The sequence below is a fragment of the Rhineura floridana genome, chromosome 17, assembly GCF_030035675.1.
Source record: "Rhineura floridana isolate rRhiFlo1 chromosome 17, rRhiFlo1.hap2, whole genome shotgun sequence".
NCBI lineage: Eukaryota > Metazoa > Chordata > Lepidosauria > Squamata > Rhineuridae > Rhineura > Rhineura floridana.
The window spans coordinates 23,600,513-23,620,008 of record NC_084496.1 but is presented as its reverse complement, the minus strand read 5'-3'; the positions used below and the strand labels follow the sequence as shown (position 1 = coordinate 23,620,008).

Genomic DNA, 19,496 nt, shown 5'->3' with positions numbered 1-19,496 from the left:
ACGTTAGTGCCCCCTCCTTCCAAGTCCACAAATAGAAGCAGACTGGACTGGCAATTGAATCTTCAGCACTGTCAATGGGACAGTGTCCTTGTTGAGGGCAGCAGGGCAGCTTAGTGGACACAGGATAGGCCATGTGGTACACACAGTTCTGTTCTCCAATAGAGGGGAATAGCTGGAGGAGCTCAGGAGTTCAGCAGCAGCGATGCTGCCCCTGACAGCATCTGTCGCCTCACTCTGTCTAACAATAGAGCCGGCCCTGGCCACTGCTCTCCGGAAGTCCCATTTCCATGATGTTGCCTTTGCACTGAAATGAATGGGGTGGGCTAATGTAATGTAATAATGAATTACATAAGCTACTTAATTTTGCCACAGCAGACAGCGAGACAAATAAAGTAGGCTGGAGGAAGATAAATCTGCAGAAGCGATTTTACGTGGCCGCAAAGGACACTGATTCATGGTCTGAAATCATAAGCAGGCAGGTGTCACTGTGGATCATATTTTGTCTGGCACTAGGGGAGACAAGCCAAAAATAAATCTGGGAATTTCAGAGGGGGGATACAGTCTGAACTGATACAGCGCATTCTACTGATTACATTGCCTTAACAGCAGAGGTGAGGAACAGGATCCAGTCATTCCATCCCCACGGGCCATTTTGACAGGCGATCAGCTCCCCAACCTTTTTGTGGCTGGCGGCACATTAGAAAGGCCCCTTCCAACTCTTCTGTGGTTCAGTACTTGGATTCCTGCATGGAGCAGAGGGTTGAAATCGACGGCCTTATAGGCCCCTGCCAACTCTACTATTCTAAGTCTACAGCATTCACTAGAAAAGACAATCATGTTGGGAGAAACAGAAGGGAGTAGAAAAAGAGGAAGGCCAAACCAGAGATGGATTGATTCCATAAAGGAAGCCAGAGACCTGAACTTACAAGATCTGAGCAGGGTGGTTCATGACAGATGCTCTTGGAGGTCACTGATTCATATGGTCGCCATAAGTCGCAATCGACTTGAAGGCACATAACAACAACAACAAAGTCTAAGAAATTGTCAGGGGGCCCACAGAAAACAAAAACAGATGATGCTCAGAACCCCTTCCCCCATATTAAAAAAACCTATCCCCCCAAAAAAACAAAATAAAAGATAATTAGAGCAGACAACTCCATTCCTCCTGAAAAGGGGGGGGAGCTATTTTTTTAAAAGCAAAACATTGGAAAGGGCAGGGAGTCTTAAGAACACACACATGATCATGGCTTCAAAAGTGCATGATGCTCCTCTCCAATGTGCCAAGAGCAGGGATGTAGTCATCCGGGCTCTCAGGGGGGTCTTAGACACCTTACTTTTTTGGGAGCAGGGTCCCCACAGGGTCCATTTGTCTCCAGCATCCTAGGAGCCAGTCAACATGAAACAGAAGTGTGTTGTTCACTGAGAAGAGTCTTCTAACATGGTTCCTTGTCCTTTCCTGCAGATTGGAGCGAATCAGAGTGAAAGGAGGTGAGTCAGCCACTGAGAATACTCTTCTCAGTAGCATATACTCTCCCCTTTCATGCTTATTGGCTCCTAGGGGTGTCTTTGTTGTTGGAGAGGGCATTAACAAGGATTTAATTCTTAATCCAGCAGCTAAAAAGAAAAAAGAAAGGATGGGAGGGGGCGTGGCTGTGATTATCATGAAGGGACCCTGCACTTCTGAATTTGCTACAGCTCTGCCAGCCAAGAGACAGGGGATGGGCAGGCTGCAGTTTTCCTTGTGTCATCCTTTGCCATATGTGGGGAAGTGGCAGCATGGTTTTCACCTGTTTATTATTATTATTATTATTATTATTATTATTATTATTATTATTATTATTATTATTATTATTATTATAGAATCATAGAATTGTAGAGTTGGAAGGGGCCTATAAGGCCATCAAGTCCAACCCCCTGCTCAATGCAGGAACCCAGCTTTTTTAAAAGCATGCCCGACGGGTGGCTGTCCAGCTGCCTCTTGAAGGCCTCCAGTGTTGGAGAGTCCACCACTTTCCTAGGTCATTGGTTCCATTGTTGTACCGCTCTAACCGTTAGGACGTTTTTCCTAATGTTCATTCAAAATACCTTCCTGTAACTCGAGTCCTGCATGCTGGGACAATCAAGAAGAGATCCTGGCCCTCCTCTGTGTGGCAACCTTTCAAGTACTTGAAGAGTACTGTCATAACTCCCCTCAGCCTTCTCTTCTCAAGGCTAAACATGCCTAATTCTTTCAGTCTCTCCTCATAGGGCTTTGTTTCCAGTCCCCTGATCATCCTTGTTGCCCTCCTTTGAATCTGTTCCAAATTGTCTGCATCCTTCTTAAATCGCGATGTCCAGAACTGGATGCAGTACTCAAGATGAGGCCTAACCAATGCCAAATAGAGGGGAACCAATACTTCATGTGGCTTGGAAACTATACTTCTGTTTATGCAGCCTACAATAGCATTTGCCTGTTTTGCAGCCACATCATACTGTTGGCTCATATTCAGCTTGTGATCAACAACAATCCCATCCTTTTTGCATGTAGTATTGCTGAGTCAAGTATCCCAAGTATTATGCGTTGCTGCCATTTGAGAGAGAACCTCAATGTGTTTTACAAGCCCTGCAAGTCTTTCCCAGGCCAATTAAACAAATGAATCAGTTGCTGTTGGCGTGAACATTAATTGCGTGGCCTTCTGTGACCCAGAGAGGTGTGCAAATTGGGTTAGGAGGTGGCAGAGCAGTTGGAAAGGGAAGGGAAGCTCTTCCTTCTTGCTAGTTCTCCTGACTTATTTTCTTGCTTGGTCATTAATAGTTTGTTTGAAGGGTTCATATTTTTGTGTACAACTTTTCCCACCTCTCCATTCCTCTTTTCCCCACAACATGCAACACTTTCCCACATAAATAAGTAAGTAAATAAATAAAGAGTTGTGGCAAATCACTGAATACCATTGGACGGTATTCAAGTTTCTACTCAGGGGAAGGCAGTACATTTACAGTCATGTCCATTCATTTCAGTGGGTCTACTCTGAGGAAGACTAGCATTGACTATCAATGGTTCACTTTGCTTTGGTCCATGGACTAATGCATTAAATGTTATTCTGTTCTATTTCAATGAGTCTACTCCGAGTAGAACTCAGTTGGAAATACACAGTTTTAAAGTTTCAACTGCCCCTGCCTGAAACTTTAAACCGCGTGCCTGCGCTACAGCAAAACTGTGCCTGGAATGCCTCACTCCGAGGAAGGCCACCCACCCCACTTTTCCTCAAAGTGAGGCGCCCAAACACGGAGGTGGAGGAGCAGCGGAGACCCTCACCACGCTGGCTGGGCCAGCAGCCAATCACGAGGGGGAGTGAGGGGCCTGAAGGGGCCCCAATTCACTGCTTAGCCTATCCTACCTCGCAGGGTTGTTGTGAGGATGAAATGTGGAGAGAGAGAGGACCATGTGAGTCACACACACACACCCTGGGCCTGAGTTTCCCCACCTCTGGTGCAATGGGGGTTGCTTTCTTCTGAAAGAAGAGAGGCAAGTGGGGGCTGGGCCAAGGCAGGTTGAGGTGGGTGAGGCAGTGCCCCATTTGCCCTGATAGACCAGCCTCCACCGCTCTGGTGTGGACAATACTGAGCTGGACAACCCACAGGCCTGACGTGGTAGAAGGCTGCTTCCTACGTATACAGAACCAGTGAGCTGGCGAGAAACGGAGGTGTTTCCGAAGAGTAATCGTACGTGGTCTCAAACCGGGGTGGGGGCACAGAGATCCTGCCCGCCCTTGCTGGTTCTGTTGCTCCCATCTGTCCTTCTCCCTTTTACTTTAGTAAGTGGGACAACACTATGGGAAACTAAGCTGCATGCATCCAGCACCTTGGTGACAACTTCAGAAGTGCAGGGGCCCTACCCTTCACAGCCATGCCCCTTCACTCCCTTGCTTGCTGTCCGTCATCATCTCCACACTCTTCAGTCCTTCCCAGGCGCACCTTCTCACACAACAAGAGACCTCCCTAGGAGCCAATCAGCCTGACAGGGGAGTGTGTTAGCTACTGAGAAGAGTCTTCTCAGTGGCTGCCTCACCTCCTTTCACTTTGATTGGCTTCAATCAGCAGGAAAGGATAAGGAAGAATGTTATAAGATGCTTTTCAGTGGCTAATACACTACGTTTTCATGCTGATTGGCTCCTAGGATGCTGGAGACATAAAAACCCAGCTGGGACTCTTCTCCCAAAAAGGTGAGGGTTCTAAGACCCCCTGAGACCCTGGACCACTACACCCCTGATCTGATCACATGGGAAGTCGGTTGTGCCATCGGGCTGGGCTGTGTGGTCTGATCTTTAGCAGGATGGGGATGTTGTTTTTAAAGTCACCTTCTCATTTAGCAAGTTGGGTGAAAGGGAGCGGGAGGCAGCAGAACTTGTTCTATTTGATCACATCAGCCTGTTTGAATAGCACGGCCGAAGGCAGTTGGAACAAATTGGCTTTCGAGATGGGGCTGATTTATTCACATCAACTGACATCTTAATTGTGACCCACACAGAGGAAGCTGTAAATTAGGCATGGGAGACCTTTTTTAGCCAGAGGGCCGCGTTCCCTTCTGGGCAACCCCCCGGGGGCCACATGTGGGGCCAGAGGCAAATTAGGCGGATCAACAAATGTGTGACCTTTGTAGAGTGGACAACTTCCCCCCACACCCCTCTCTGTCTTCAGGAAAGCAAGAGGCATTATCAGAGTTGAAAAAGATGTTCCAGCCAGGCAAACAAAGAAAAAAGATGTGTTATTTTTGCAGATATAATGGGGGGGGGGGAGAGAAACATCAGCAGCTGACGTTAACAATAAAAATATTCCATCAATCTTTACTTAAATGCATGCACTCCTGTAGGCAGTCAATATGTCCAAATAGGTATCTAAATGAGATTATGAGCCATGGTTCAAACGTAGAAAGGGCGGCGAGATTTTCAGGCCACTGACTAGGAGACGCTGGGTGTTTATCCTTCTAGCCTTGCAGTGTAAGTCTCTTTGCAAAACGCAAGTGCTTGCAGGATCCACTTTTGTTGCCCATCTGTTAGTTCCCACAGGAATATAATTTCAGACCTGTGCTCTGAGTCTTTTAAGCAGCAGTGTAATGGCACATTCAGAAGTGCAGAGTCCTTTCATTGCAGTGACAGCCACACACCTTCACAGCCGCACCCCCTTTCCCAATTCCCTCGTCTCTCTTGCTCTTCCTGTCATTCTGCGGGTCCACACTCTACTACAACAGATGCCTCTAGGAGCCAGTCAGCATAAAAGGAGAGGTTGTGTGTTAGCTACTGAGAAGAGTCAGCTCCTTTCACTCTGATAGGCTCCAATCAGCACAAAAGGACAAGGACTCTTCTCAGTGGCTAACACACTCCCCTTTTATGCTGATTGGATCGTACAGAGGGACCTGGCTGGGACCCTGCTCCCCCAAAAAGACAACCCCCTCAGACTCCAGACGACTACAGCCCTGCTTTTAAGGCCCTAGCAATCTCCCAAGTGGCTGTCTCCATCCTGTTTTCTGGGATGCAGGCCTCCCCTTCCCCCTGCTCCGGGCTGGCTATCAGGTGAACCTCAACCTCCCAGCACCTGTCTGTGATGTCAGGATCAGACGCTGGGGCTTACGGCTGTCCTTACCCACTTTCTGTGCTTCTTTTGGAAGGATAGGATAGAAATTGAATGAATGAATGAATGAATGAATGGATGAATGGATGAAGGGAGGGAGGGAGGGAGGGTCCACCAAATCCTCGCAGATCCCCACACTGATATAAATGGCAGCTTCCACCTTCATTGGCTGCTCCGATAAAAAGGAATGGACGCTGTTTCCAAGGTGGCAGTTCCAGAGCTTTGAGGATGGAGTATCTGGAAGGGTTTCATTTGCTGAAGCTTAGTAAAGTTAGTACTGTCCTCCAGGTTGAGGCCAATTAGCATTAATGTGTCCAGGGTGTAGTCTGGAGGTTTTTCCTCTTTGCTCACATTGTAGTATCTGTTGGCATCTCTGCAAGTTATTGATAAGTCTGACAGCCCGCGGTTCTCAGAACTGAAATGTTGAACAACTGGCTGCTGCACTTTTTGCAGTCAGCATTGCAGATTTGTAGTTTCTAACATTGTCTGTGGGTTGGCTGTAGTGATTCAGTTCACATTTAAAAGCCTGAACAGATCCGAATTTTGTGATGCAATTCTCCAACCCAAGAATGTTTCCAGAAATGCATAAAAGTGTGCATAAAAATGAATATATTAGTGAAAACAACATACAAACATGCATTATATTAGCAGGAAGTGCTTGTGAAAATGCGCACATTGGTCAAAACTGCATGCAAAACATTTGAAAACTACTGCTCTAAGGGGACACATTTAGGGTGCCGTCAGCCTGCCAATATTTTGCGGGAGGAATCTAAGCACTTAATAGCTCTATTTGCTACTATAAAGAGGACTGCCTGATTTAACCATTTTGCTTTTTTATTATATTAAGAAATGAGTTTCTTTTGTCTGTCTGCTATGTTTAAAAATAAGGTTGATTTTTTTACCTATTTTTTTTTCCTTGAAGCTTGGAGGATGTTTTGTTCAGTCTATGTTTGCTATGATTTTTTCTTGTATTTTTGTAGTTTATTTTCATGTGCAGTGTTTATACTAAATGCTGACACTAAAGAGGATGTTCTGTTCAGTTATTAGTTGTATTTTATAGATTGTGGAATCATAGCATCACAGAATAGCAGACTTGAAAAGGGCTCAAAGAATATGTGACTGACTGAGAAGCGACAATGTGAGATACATTAAGCAGGAATGGGAGAAGATGGAAGCAGAGCCCATGTGTCATATGTTGTAAAAATATATGAAAAAACAGGGTGGTGTTTAGACATTCCTTCCCAGGCCACCTTCCCATCCACTCCATGACCTACCTGGTGTTTTCTTCCGTTATTTTAATGACATTGCAAAATCCCAGAGAGGTAAGGTTCTTGTGGAAGGATAATTCCTGAAGACAGAAAGAGAAAAAGGTTCAAGTCCCGCAGCTCTTCCATCTTACTCTTCCACCATAGCAACCTTCTCTTCCAGGTAAGAAGGTGAAGAGCAGCACAACTCCAGCAATCTCTCTTTCTCACTGGTCTGATCTTGCTCGATCAGACCAAGGTAGCCCAGTTTTCTGCCTCCAACAGTGCCCAGCTAGGGATCTCCAAGATCCTTCACACTCTGCATTGCCTCTAAATGTGGACATTTCCTTTACTGACCATAAATAACAGCCACTGATAGCATCCTTCATGACTTTGTCTAACCTTTTAGAAAACCATCCAAGCAAGTGTCCATCACAGCATTTTCTGGTAATGAACTTCATTAGTTAATTATGCATTGCATGGAGATGTATGCCCTTTCGTCTTTCCTGAACCTACTGCCTGCCAACTTCATTAGATGATTCTAAATTCTGGTATCACAGGAGAAAAGATTTTTGTGTTTATTATTGTTCGGCTGTTTTTATTATGATATTTTGTATTTTAATCCTTTTGTACACCGCCCAGAGAGCTATTCGCTATGGGCGGTTTAAAAATGACACAAACAAATAAATAAATAAATAAATAAATAAATTTGACATAGTCTTGGGCCTTTCACAGTTAACCAGAAGATCTCAATGAGGACAGCCTCGCTGCTGAATGTGCTCATAGAATCATAGAGTTGGAAGGGGCCTATAAGGCCATCGAGTCCAATCCCTGCTCAATGCATGCTCAACAAGCGGCTGTCCAGCTGCCGGATATGCTTTAAGTTGAATTCCTGCACTGAATCTTTTTTTTTTGTATTTGTATTTGTTGTTTATGATGTTTTAACTTATGTTGGACACTGTTTCGAGTTTAATTTAAATATAAGTGGTATATAAATTGTCTAAATAAATAAATAATAACCGAACCTTCATAATTAAAGTGGAGTTCAAGCTCTATGTTAGCCTAGCCCAGCAAATCCACTTAAAAAAAACAACACAGACCTTTTGTGGTTTGGGAAGCGATGCCAAGATGCATTGAAAAGTGGGGGAATGAACTGAACGATGAATGGGAAAACATATAAACACCCGCAAGCAAATCAGGCTGAATGCTCATTGGCCTATAATCTCCCTGTTCGATAAAGACGAGCTATAATCTAACCTCCATGTAAGTTTCATACAAGCAAATCAGGATAAATGCTCAATAAACAGGTTGTTTGAAGGAGCCTTTACACTGTGAAGTGGGGACTGTTCTCCACTTAAAATGATGCCGTCTGTGACATTTGGAACAGAGAGATCTTGCACGTTTATTCCATTTTTAAAAAATGTCTATGCTGTTGTTTCTTCCACTATGGAGCCAAAGGTAGCGAACAGCATAGAAAAACAAAAACAGTCAAGGGAATATCAAAACAAAACAAAACATGGCAGTAATGCAACTGGCACTCAGAACAGGTAACACCAGGTAAGAAAATTTAGCTCATAAATAAGCAAAAAAGTTCCCAGCTTCCCCCAAAGGACTCTTCAAAAGAGCAAAGTCTGCCACTGGCAGCCAGAAGACATAGGGGGCTCCCTACAGGGGGAATTCCAGCCAAAAGGCCCTGCCCAGAGCTGAACCTCAGTTGCAGGAGTGTTCAGCAAGTCACACCTAAATGCTAGGATTAATATCAAGATCTTGTGAATATAGTGAATGCGAACAGCTTGCTCTTTGCATTAGTAGGAGGTCGCTATAAGACCTCCCAAGTTATCTCTAGTTCAGCATTAGCTTCTGGAGAATGCAGAGTGCTCAATACTGAGTTATGGCGACCTTATGAAGAGGGTTTTCACGAAGCTGAGAGGCAGTGACTGGCCCAAGGTCACCCAGTGCGCTTCATGGCTGTGTGGGGATTTGAACCCTGGTCTCCCAGGTCGTAGTCCAACACCTTAACCAAAGAATGAAGCTTGATTTGCATTGCAATGGAACTTCCTGGTGACATTAATGGTTCCTGTGCAAGTACGTAACATAGGCCTTATTGCACATTGTTAAGGGTTTGGGCACGACGATAAACGGGAGACTTGAGTCTGCCTCCCTTGAACTTGACTCTAGGGATGGACTATTTGTAAATTCATGGTGGTTCAGGCAGCAGTTGCTTTCCAGTGATCAATGTAAGGCCACAACTCACTGGGAAGTTCTCTTCTGCAAGCTCCACTTACAGGAGTTCAGCGGGGCTTGCAGAGGGCGAACTTCACAATGAGCTATGCCCATGGAGATGTCAGAACTATCTGTCTCTGACCTTCAAGGGCGCACAAAAATTGTCCCGAGATAGGGCTGGATCCAATGTCCACACGCAACCCTGTAACCACAGTTGCACAGAAGTGAACCCTGCACTTTTGCACAATTCCTGTTAGTTGCAGTGAGGCTCATGAAGGAAAAAATTGCCCCGCAGCTCCAGCTCCCAAACTTTGTTCAGGATTTTTTTCTCACCGTACATTTCAACGCCGAAACCCACAGGCTCCAAGTGCAAAAACAGATATTCAAATGTGAAGTTTATTCATTACAGTGTGTTAATGTGCAATTGATTGCTTTTGAAATTATAAAAGCACAAATGTCCGTCGCATTTAGAACCTTTTTGTTTGCTCTGCTGATCACAGAATTAGAAGGATTAATTCCTGTACTCCCAACTGCCTGAAGCAGTGGGATGGGGAGGGAAGATAGTTAAACCTGACTGAAGGTGCTTTTCGGTGACGGGATGTTGCTGTGAAAGATGACCTTCCGCCAGATTAAATCAAACAAGCAGGTGTCAGAAAGCATTCCTTCACTTATTGAGGATAGCCATTCTCAAAACTCAAGGTATATTTATGACATCTCTTTCCCCAACACAGAAAAAAGCAGGCACGTTTAGCTGCAGATTCCAGCCTCCCACTCTCCTTCCTTATATGACACAATGTAGGTCAAGATCTCTGGCAGTAAGAGAAGCTGTGTTCCTGTAGCCCAGGAGATAGAGTAAGCCAAACATGGCCCCCTCCTCTTTGAATGATGAAAAATTGCAGGAGAGCCAGGCCATTTGAAGACACCATTTAACCCAGGACAACATCGATTTGTGAGAGGGACTGAAGACCCCGAGTGTTGAAGGACAGGATAACTTTCTACTAGAAAGCAACGACTTTCTAGATAATCCGAATGAGGAGGGAGGAATATATGACTAGCTTCCAAACTGCCCTTGGCTTCTGCTATCTTTTAAGAGCTGCTTCACACATGACAATTCCGCTACACGGTTATCGTTCTGCATGGCAAAAGTAGTCAATTAATGTACAAAGGACCACTCTGGTCTACATCTGTGGCTATTGCTTTGGTGCAAACTCTGCATACTGCAGCGGGAAATGCATCCTCTTTCACTTGCAGTTAGGGTTAGGGCTTCTTTCTCTCATCCAGAAAAAAGCAGTTTTCATGGAGGCTCCTTCTTTGGGGTTCTGCAATTCTCTTCCATACACCTAGATACAGACTTCTCAGGTGTGGTTTTTAAGTAGCCTCAAAACATCCAGAGAAAGGGGTGGAGGGCACAGTTGTTTCAGAGGCCGGTTTACACCTTGGGTTCGCTGCCCAACTCCTCTACAAGGAGGAAGCAGAAGCTTTTGAGCCTGGATTGTTGATTCCCTCGGCTAACGGCTTCTCCTTCTGACGTTCAGAGTGTTGTCCCCTTGAAGAAAGGTAGGCTCAGCACAGAGGCCTGAGAAAGAACAGGATCACACCGGTCGGAGTGACTTTGGTACTAATAGTGTCGTTGAGCTTGTAGGCCCCCATGAACAACTTGTCTAGCACATCATAGATCTTGTAGCCTGCCTTGCAGTCCAAGATGCCCAGAAGTCCCAACGTCGTCACAAAAGGCCGAGGTGTCCCGTCGGTGCCGTTGTTCATAATGGCTATCGCAAACTGACCGTTGATGAGGGGCCTCTTCCATACTTCGAAGTAGTGGCTCTGTCAGGCAGGCATGTGGGGGGGAGGGGAGAAAGGGGTCGTTACTGATGTTAGGCTTGTGCTGAAGAATTATTGCACAATACACCTATAAAAGACCTAAAATATGATCTTGTCCCTTACATACTCAATTGACCACTAGACTCTGCAGGAGGTCTCTTGCAGATACCATCTTATTAGGAGGACTATTCTGTACGATGTAGGAACTGAGCCAGCAGTGTGGTGTCCCCCCCCCTTTGTAATTTCTTCCTGTTAAATATTAGACAGGTGCTGTCTTTTCAGTGCCTACTGAAGACCCTCCTCTTTCAACAAGGTCTTTATCCCAGTCTGCATCTGTATTGGAACTATTCCTTTTATATATAATCTAAAATAATCTAAAAAAAATGAAACATGAGCATTGAGAAGTGGGAAGTCTTGGCCGATGAGCATCCCAAATGGAGGCCGGCCATTATCAAAGGTGCCATGGACTTTGAAGAAGCATGAATACAGGGCGAACAGGACAAACGAGCTAAGCGGAAAACACATCGAACAAATCCTCATTGCGACCATCTTCCATCTGGAAACCTATGTCCTCACTGCGGGAGGCTGTGTGGATCGGGGATTGGCCTCCACACTCACTTACGGACCCACTGTTAAAGACTTTATTTTGGAAGACAATCTTACTCGGACACGAGTGATCGTCAATGAATGATTTCTTTTAATTGTTGTCATATATGGAATTGTTGTTAAATGTTTGTATTTGTATTTCTACATGGAGCTGTTTTAAATTGTTTTCACACTTTCCTAGTTTTAAGATTGTAACTTTGCTTTATAACTGTGTACTTTATCGTCGCAACCTGCCCTGGGACCTTGTGGTAAAGGGTGGGTAAGAAATCAAATCATTACACCTTTCCTTGTAACCATCCATGTCCCCTAACTACAGAACCTGGCTACTGGAATTCCCCTTAGGGGAAGGCCCGTAGGCCCGAAGCTCAGTGGCAGATCATCTGCTTTGCGCGCAGAAGGTCCGGGTCCAATCCTAGCCATCTCCAGATAGGGCTGGGAGAGACTCCTGCCTGAAACCCTGGAGAGCTGCTGCCAGTCAGTGCAGACAATACTGAGCCAAATGGACTAATGATCTGACTCAGGATAAGGCAGCTTCCTGTTTCTCCTGTTCCCACTAAAAGCTTCTTCCCTTTGGAAACAAACATATTTCTCAAATCATCTCCCTGTTGTGCTCTTTCTAGCAAATTATGCAAATACCCATTTAATCCCTCTCTTCCTCAGTAGTTTTTTCCAGTTCAGCCTTCCTTCTTTCCTCATTTATTTATTTAATCTATTTATGACATTTATATCCCGCCCTTCCTCCTAGGAGGAGCCCAGGGCAGCAGACAGACAGACAGGTGTCTGTTTATATAGATTGTAACCCTGCTAGCAAGAGCTTGATCATTGTTACCGTGCGGGGGACAGACTTGAGACTTGCGAGATCTACTTTGTGTGGTTGGTTTTTCTCTTCCTAGAACCCTGTGGTCCACCAACCAGAACCAGATGCAAAACAGCAGCACAGAGGTGCAGGCGTATACCGAGAACTGAGGAACAAAATTGCCTCCAAGAATATGCTCAGCTCAGGGATTTACTTCTGAGTGTCAGAACTGAACTCATAGTCCTATCCCTCAAATGAATAAAAACAGTAATAAAAATGCCACTCCTGGCTTTATTTTATTTATTATTTTATTTATTTTATTACATTTTTAGACCGCCCTATAGCAATAAGCTCCCAGGGCGGTGTACAGCTTTGCATCACAATTCTCCTTTTCAGCAGCCCAACTGATATTCATGCTTCTGAAAACCAGCTGCCGGAAGCCTCAGGAGGGGAGTGTGTTCTTGCACTCGGGTCCTGCTTGCGGGCTTCCCCCAGGCACCTGGTTGGCCACTGTGAGAACAGGATGCTGGACTAGATGGGCCACTGGCCTGATCCACCAGGCTCTTCTGATGTTCTTATCTTGCAATCCCCCAAACACACTTACCTGGGAGTCAGCTCCATTTAACACGGTTAGTTGTACATAATGCTAGCCCTCCTCTGAGTAGACCCATCGAAAATATCGCCCATGACTAACTGAAGGTTTGCTCCAAGTAAAACATAGCTGGATACCATCAGGTGGGGCTTACTTGTGAGTAAACATGCCCAGGATTGGAGTGTTGGGGAACGGTGAGGAGGTCTTTTAGTTGTCGCTGTTGTTGAAACTATTGTGTTATCAGGAGCCCTTGCTGATCTATTGGCAAATTGCCTGGAGATCTGCCTGCCCCTGTCATACAGCATGTTGCTTTTTGTGGGCACTTAAAGAATTAGTAAATTATTATTATGACTGATGCTGGGGAGAATCAACAGAGGACAGCTGTTACTTTCATTCTTTTTGCTTGAGGGTTTCCTGGACCACAACTACAAACCGGATCCTGTATTTTTGGTGTGAACCAGGAAGGCAATTCATACTATCTTCGCCACCATCAGCATCTTGTGTCCCATTTATGAACCCTCGTGACCCTGGCCTTATTTAGCTCCCACTTAAGGGTTTATGATCTGTATTACAATTGAATTTTCTGCTGCAACCCAGTCGGTTAAGCACTTGATAAATATTTATTATTGGCCATTATCATCATCGCCACCATTACCATTATTTATAAGCTGCTGTCTTGACACAATGTACAGGAAACGGCAGCAAATCCCACCCACCCAGCTTTGGTGTCCACCATGTGGCATAAGACTGCTATGTGAAGGGTCGGGTGACCTACATTGCACACAATCGCTGCACTACGTCTAAGAACAGAGGAAACTGCTTTCCACTGAGTCAGACCATTGGTCCATCTACCTCAGTACTGTCTACACAGGTTGGCAGCAGCTCTCCAGGGTTTTCGGATAGGGTTTTCCTTCTCCCAGCTGCACCTGGAGATGCCAGAGATTGAACTGAGGACCATCTGTATGCACTATTTATTTATTGTATTTATTGTATTTATTGTATTTATTAGACACTTTTGTCAACAAAGTGACCCAAAGCGACTTCCAGTGAAAACCAGATAAAACATACAGTCTCAGTAAAACCTAAAAACACACTTATACATTAAAAGCCAGTATCAGGCAGCCACTACCACTGAGTTGCATCTCCTGAGTTGCAACGCACACGTGTCCCTGCCATCAACTAAGATGGCAACAGGGTATCAGCACCTTAGGGAAATCTTGGCCGCCATCCTGGTTAAAGGCAGCCTGCGCACAGCTGCAAAAGACAGGAGAGACAGGTAGGTGGAGCCAGGGAACGCAGGGCGGCTGGGAAGCTCTCTCCCTGTGATCTGCAGCAGTACTCTGCTGTGGATCATGGAAGGGGAGCGCTACTCCTCCCCCACCCTACTGAGGGCCCCCTCAGGGCCCCCTGGCCAGGGCCCGACCTGGCCATCTTTTAGTACAGGCCCTGCTTCTAACATGCTTTTTTCCTGACGATTGGAGCCAATCAGAGTGAAAGGAGGCGAGTCACCCAGAGAGGACTCTTCTCAGTAGCTAACACACTCTAACAAACACACTCTCCTTTCATGCTGATTGGCTCCTAGGGACATCTGTTGTTGTGGGAGAAGTTGCACATGGGAAGAACTGAGGAGTGTGATGACAATAGAGAGAAAGTGAGTGAGCGAGGGGGCGTGGCTGTGAGGGGAACATGGTGCGACTATCATGAAGGGATCCTGCACTTCTGAATTTGTCACTACGCTACTTGTCTACACCGACTGGCGTAGGTTTTTGGGCAGAGGTCTCTCCCAACTTGGAAATGGCAGGGACTGAATCTGGGACCTTCTCATGCAAAGCAGATGCGCTGCCACGGAGCTACCAGGGGGGTTAGGGGACTTTTTCTAAGCCAGCGATGAGGAGCCTGTGGCTGTCCAGATGTTGCTGGATTACAACTCCCATCATCCTTGACCACTGGCCATGCTGGCTGGGGCTGATGGTGTTGGGAGTCCAACAACATCTTTGGGGGGCACAGGTCAGGTCGCCCAACCCTGTTCGAAGTGGCCAGCACTCCTCTGGCTGTGGCTATTGTCTTCAACAATTCGCACAACCTAATCTGGGGTGTGACAAGGAGATGGCAGTCACCCACAAACAAAGTTATTAGGTGCAATACCTTGCCTAATTGTTACCCTGCTGTGCTCATCAATCCCAGCAATTAGGATAAAAACCCACAGACTGTGACTGTCAGCAGGTGCTAAACCACCACCCCCACACACACACGGCTGGAGCCTCATTAGGAAATGGGGTGTGGCTCTCATTGATTCGGCATCAGGTGGGCAGATGACCTGTGTGTGGAACAGACGGATATCCAGGGGAGGAGGGAGGAAATGGCATTATACTAATGACTGAGAAGGTAAATAAATTGCCTGCCAGTTATGGCAATGAGAAGGCGGGCAAAGGGTTAGTTGTGACGCTACCCAGCTTTACATGTAACAAGGGCTGACTGGGCGCAAGGGCAAGTACACAAAGGTGGGGTCAGAAAGGAGTCAGAATCCTGAGGCTGGCCAATGTGGCTCTGGCAGACTTAAAACCCACATGTGCATGAGGTTGGATCCTGGCCCAAAGTATGTTTGTTTAACTACTCCAAACCTGCTGCTGCTGTGACATGGCATGCTTCAGTGGCCTTGCAGGAACCACTTTGTGGTTCTTTCATCCTCTCTTTTTACCTTGTAACAGAAAATGCTTATGCTCAACATTCCATTTCTGGTTTCCTGATTTTTCTGAACAGTCCACAGAGCTTCTGCCCAACTCAGAAGATGCCACATATTCTTTTTTCTTTTTTTTAATGAACTGGCATCACTGAGTTTTTCCAGCTGGTCCTCTGCCTGTTCCTCCCATCTCTTGGCTGCTTCTGGGGATGTCCAATGGCCAGGAACAGCCACACCTCAGAACATCTGCTTTGCATACAGAAGGTCTCAGGTAGGGCTGGGAACGTCACCTGCCTGAAACCCTGGACAGCTACTGTCTATCCTTGTAGACAATTCTGTGCTACATGGACCAGTGCTTTGACTTGTTAGGAGACAGCTTTCCATGTCCTAGTCCGCAGCAACGAGGCACAATACTGGACAGGGGAGGGGAGGCTAACAAAGGATGAATGTGGCCTACCAACTGACAAGAGCTGAGGCTTCACTTGAGCTGGGACTGTGGATCAGGCTACAGGTTTCAGTGAAAAGTGCCAGACTTTTAAAAAAATAATCTTCTCGAGAGGTTGAAAGATATTCTGGGGCAGGGTATTTGGGAAGACCAACGTTTCCCCCAAGAGCTATACGGTGCTGTGACTTGAGCAATCCAGTTGCAGCCACAGCTCAGCGGCAGAGCACCTGCTTTGAATGTAGAACGTCCCAGATTCCATCCCCACCACCTCCAATTAAAGCAGGGCTGGGAAAACCTGGCCTCAGAGGCCAAATGCATCTCTCCAGGGCCCTCAAGATTCTTCGCAGGCCACGCCCTCTCTGCAGGCCACGCCTCTCACTGGCCTTGTTCCCTTCCTCCTCGACTTGGCTTGGCTGGAATATGTTCTTAACTGTGGCCTTAAGGCCTTTCCTTGCCTGGATGGAGGTGTGTGAACGAACCACTGGCTCTTACATGACTGACTTCTGTCACAGATTGCTCCACCCACTTTTCGCCTCTGGCCCTCAGAAGGCTGGCCAAAAGGGGATGAGGCCACTAGGCTGAAAAAAGTTCCCCACCCCTATGTTACAGGATCTCAGGGAGCAGGGAATGGGGAGTAGGAGACCCCAGAGAGCTGCTGCAAATCAGAGCAGGGAATGCGGGGCTAGACATGTCTGACGGAAGTATAAAATGTAAAAGTACTGCCTTCAAGTCGATCCCGACTTATGGCGACGCTATGAATAGGGTTTTCATGGTGAGCGGTATTCAGAGGGGGTTTACCATTGCCTTCCTCTGAGGCTGAGAGGCAGTGACTGGCCCAAGGTCACCCAGTGAGCTTCATGGCTGTGTGGGGATTTGAACCCTGGTCTCCCAGGTCGTAGTCCAACACCTTAACCACTACACCACACTGGCTCTCTGACCCTAGCATAAGGCACCTTTATAAGCTCATATGCAGCCTGGCTGTATGGATGACCCATTCCAACCAGACATTTTCAGGCTCTTGCAACCACCCTGCGGCTGCAAAATGCTACTGCATGGCTTTTTCTTTCAATGACTCTGTAAGCATACCTTTGTAACACGCTTGCCTTGGATCCCCAGAGAATCCTGGTTTATGTAGATCAGCAGCGGATTCTGCAAGATGTCCCTGGCCTCGGCTGAGATGGTCCGTAAGTTACAGGACATGAAGAAAGGGGCAGCCAGGACAGCCCACAGTGCCACTTGCACTTTTGACTGCTCGTAACTCAGGCCAAAGTCACCAATGATCAGCTGGGGAAAAAAATAACACAAGGCAAGAGATGCGGCTGAGCAAGTCCTCCAGGAGAGCATTTCTATATCACATCTATGGGAAGAGTCATGCAAAAAGTAGAAAATAAATTACAAAGAACATTACAGCGTCAAAACAGGATCCTGGAAGTAAATAAAAATCACAAGTAGTTATTTATTATTATTTATTATTATTTAATTTTACGTTATTTATAGGCCACCGTCCTAAGTGAGTTATTAAGAACCACTAGCTGCCAATTACTTGCAGAATGAGGCATTCTTATTTTGCCATTTGCAATAGTAAGAATTAGAATAAGACCGTGTTATACTGTCCATTACTAGTTTGCAAAGCCCTTTCCTTATACACGCTACCTCAGCAACCCTTACAACAACTTTGCAAAGATAAAAATACAGAAGACCTCTTGGTTGCCAGGCCCGGCCTCCCAGAGGTCTTCTGTATCTTTAAAAGTTGTGCAGGGGGAAGGGAGAATTCCACCTTGTGGTTTTTCCCATTACAGTGTTGCAAGAACACCTGCACCTCTCTTCTCTTTCTCTTCTCTGAAAGATACAGAATCATTCTCAGGCCCTGAGCCTGGCAAACCTACCCTGAAATTCCATGTTTGCTGTTTGGGGTTCTCTTAATGTTTGGGGGTTATCTGCCAGCGGCACCTCTGGCTAGAAGTGCCTTTTACTAGCTGAGGCTGGAATGTCAGCTATGAGCTTTTCTCAGTAATCCGTGCTAGTCATCCAAGATAGACTACTAAAATGTGCTCTATATGGGGCTGCCTTTGAAGACTGTCCAGAAACTTCACCTGGGGGCAATGCTGCTGCTCAGCTGCTGGAGGGGAGAATGAAGAACATGACCCCAGTTGTATCAGCTGGACTACGTGCTGGTACAAGTCAAAGTGCTGGATTTGATCTTTAAAACCTTAAATGGTTTAGGGCCACTTAACCTGAAGGACCACCGACACACCATTTGTACTGATCTGACTTGGAGGCTGTGCTTTAACGGTTGTTCACGCAGAACTAGTTATTTCAGTATGGATGGTTCTGTTGGTTGGGAGGTGCTTTTATACTGTTTGTAAAACTGCTTTAATGGGCTTCCGTTTTAAAGGATTGAGAATAAGCTGCTATTGCTGTTAAATGTCATATTTTATTTATGTTGTGGTTAACGATGTTGTGAGCCACCCTGGATGGGCTATGTCCAGTAGAGCAACATGCATATAAACAAGTAGGCTGTTAGTGGCCTGATGACATTTAGTATTCATTAAGAAAAGTGTTAGTTGGATTATATCCCTCTAATCTTGTAGGCTGGGCAGGGGAGGGGAGATAGGAGAAGAGAATGTGGCAAAGTAATTTCAAGCAGCAAAGAGCAAGCAAGCAAAAATCCATGCAAGGCAAAGCAAAGATGTTAGACTGTAAGGGAACTTCTGCACTCACATTTGGGCCTTTCCACCATGGTAAACAGATGTAGATCCGATAACTGCCCATATATTGAGCAGGAGATAAATTTGGGAAGCTCATAGGGGCAGGATAAGGATTCAGTTCAAATCAAACCCAGTGGTGCTATCTAGCCCTAGGAGGTTTTGGAGCCGGGCCCCCTCAGGATCAAGTCCCATCTCTCAAAGCTCTTCCAAGGTTTTAATTATGCTGCCTTTTCCCCTTCTGCTGGGTGCCTGCCTCTTGTTGGCTGAATGTAGCATCTCTATATTAGCTTTTGGGGGCTATTTGCTTTCTTCAGGCTGAAACACCATACTCCATAACACAGCAAGCAAGGTGTTCGAGATCGGTGGCCTTTGTCCTCCTCCCTGACCATTGGCCATGCTGGCTGGGGCTAATGGGAGCTGGAGTCCAACAACATCTGGATGGCCACGGGTTGCCCAGCCGTGAGCTAAGTGATCTGACCTCCCGTTACCTTCGGTGTCTCTGCCCTTTCACCCTTCCAGCCCTTTATGTGCAGATCACACACATCAGAGATAAGGAACCTGTGCCTCTCCAGACATTGCTGGAATACGACTCCCATCATTCCTGACCCCTGGCCATGCTGGTTGGGACTGAGGTGAGTTGGAGTGCAACCACATTTGCAGAGTCACAGTTTCTCCATCCCTTTGACAGCCCTTTAACGCTGCTTTGGACATTATCTTCCAGCTGCCTAGCATCCCTTCTTAGGATCTGCATCAATGCCCTTTTTAAATGGGGCG

General features: G+C 46.2%; 1 protein-coding gene across 2 annotated transcripts in view; it reads right to left on the bottom strand.

The window, feature by feature from the left end:
- Positions 1 to 4,749: 4,749 nt before the first annotated feature.
- Positions 4,750 to 19,496, bottom strand: part of LOC133372035 (alpha-N-acetylgalactosaminidase-like) — a 28,718-nt gene continuing 13,971 nt past the window's right edge. The window contains exons 7-8 of one of the 2 annotated variants that reach the window (XM_061600247.1): positions 17,101 to 17,298; positions 4,750 to 6,955 (exon numbers count right to left, since the gene is read on the bottom strand). In XM_061600247.1, coding sequence (XP_061456231.1) covers positions 6,878 to 6,955; positions 17,101 to 17,298 — 276 coding nt within the window. In that variant the 3' untranslated portion in view covers positions 4,750 to 6,877. Of the gene's footprint in view, positions 6,956 to 9,449; positions 10,899 to 17,100; positions 17,299 to 19,496 lie in introns of those variants that run through there. The other variant, XM_061600246.1, reaches the window with a different exon arrangement.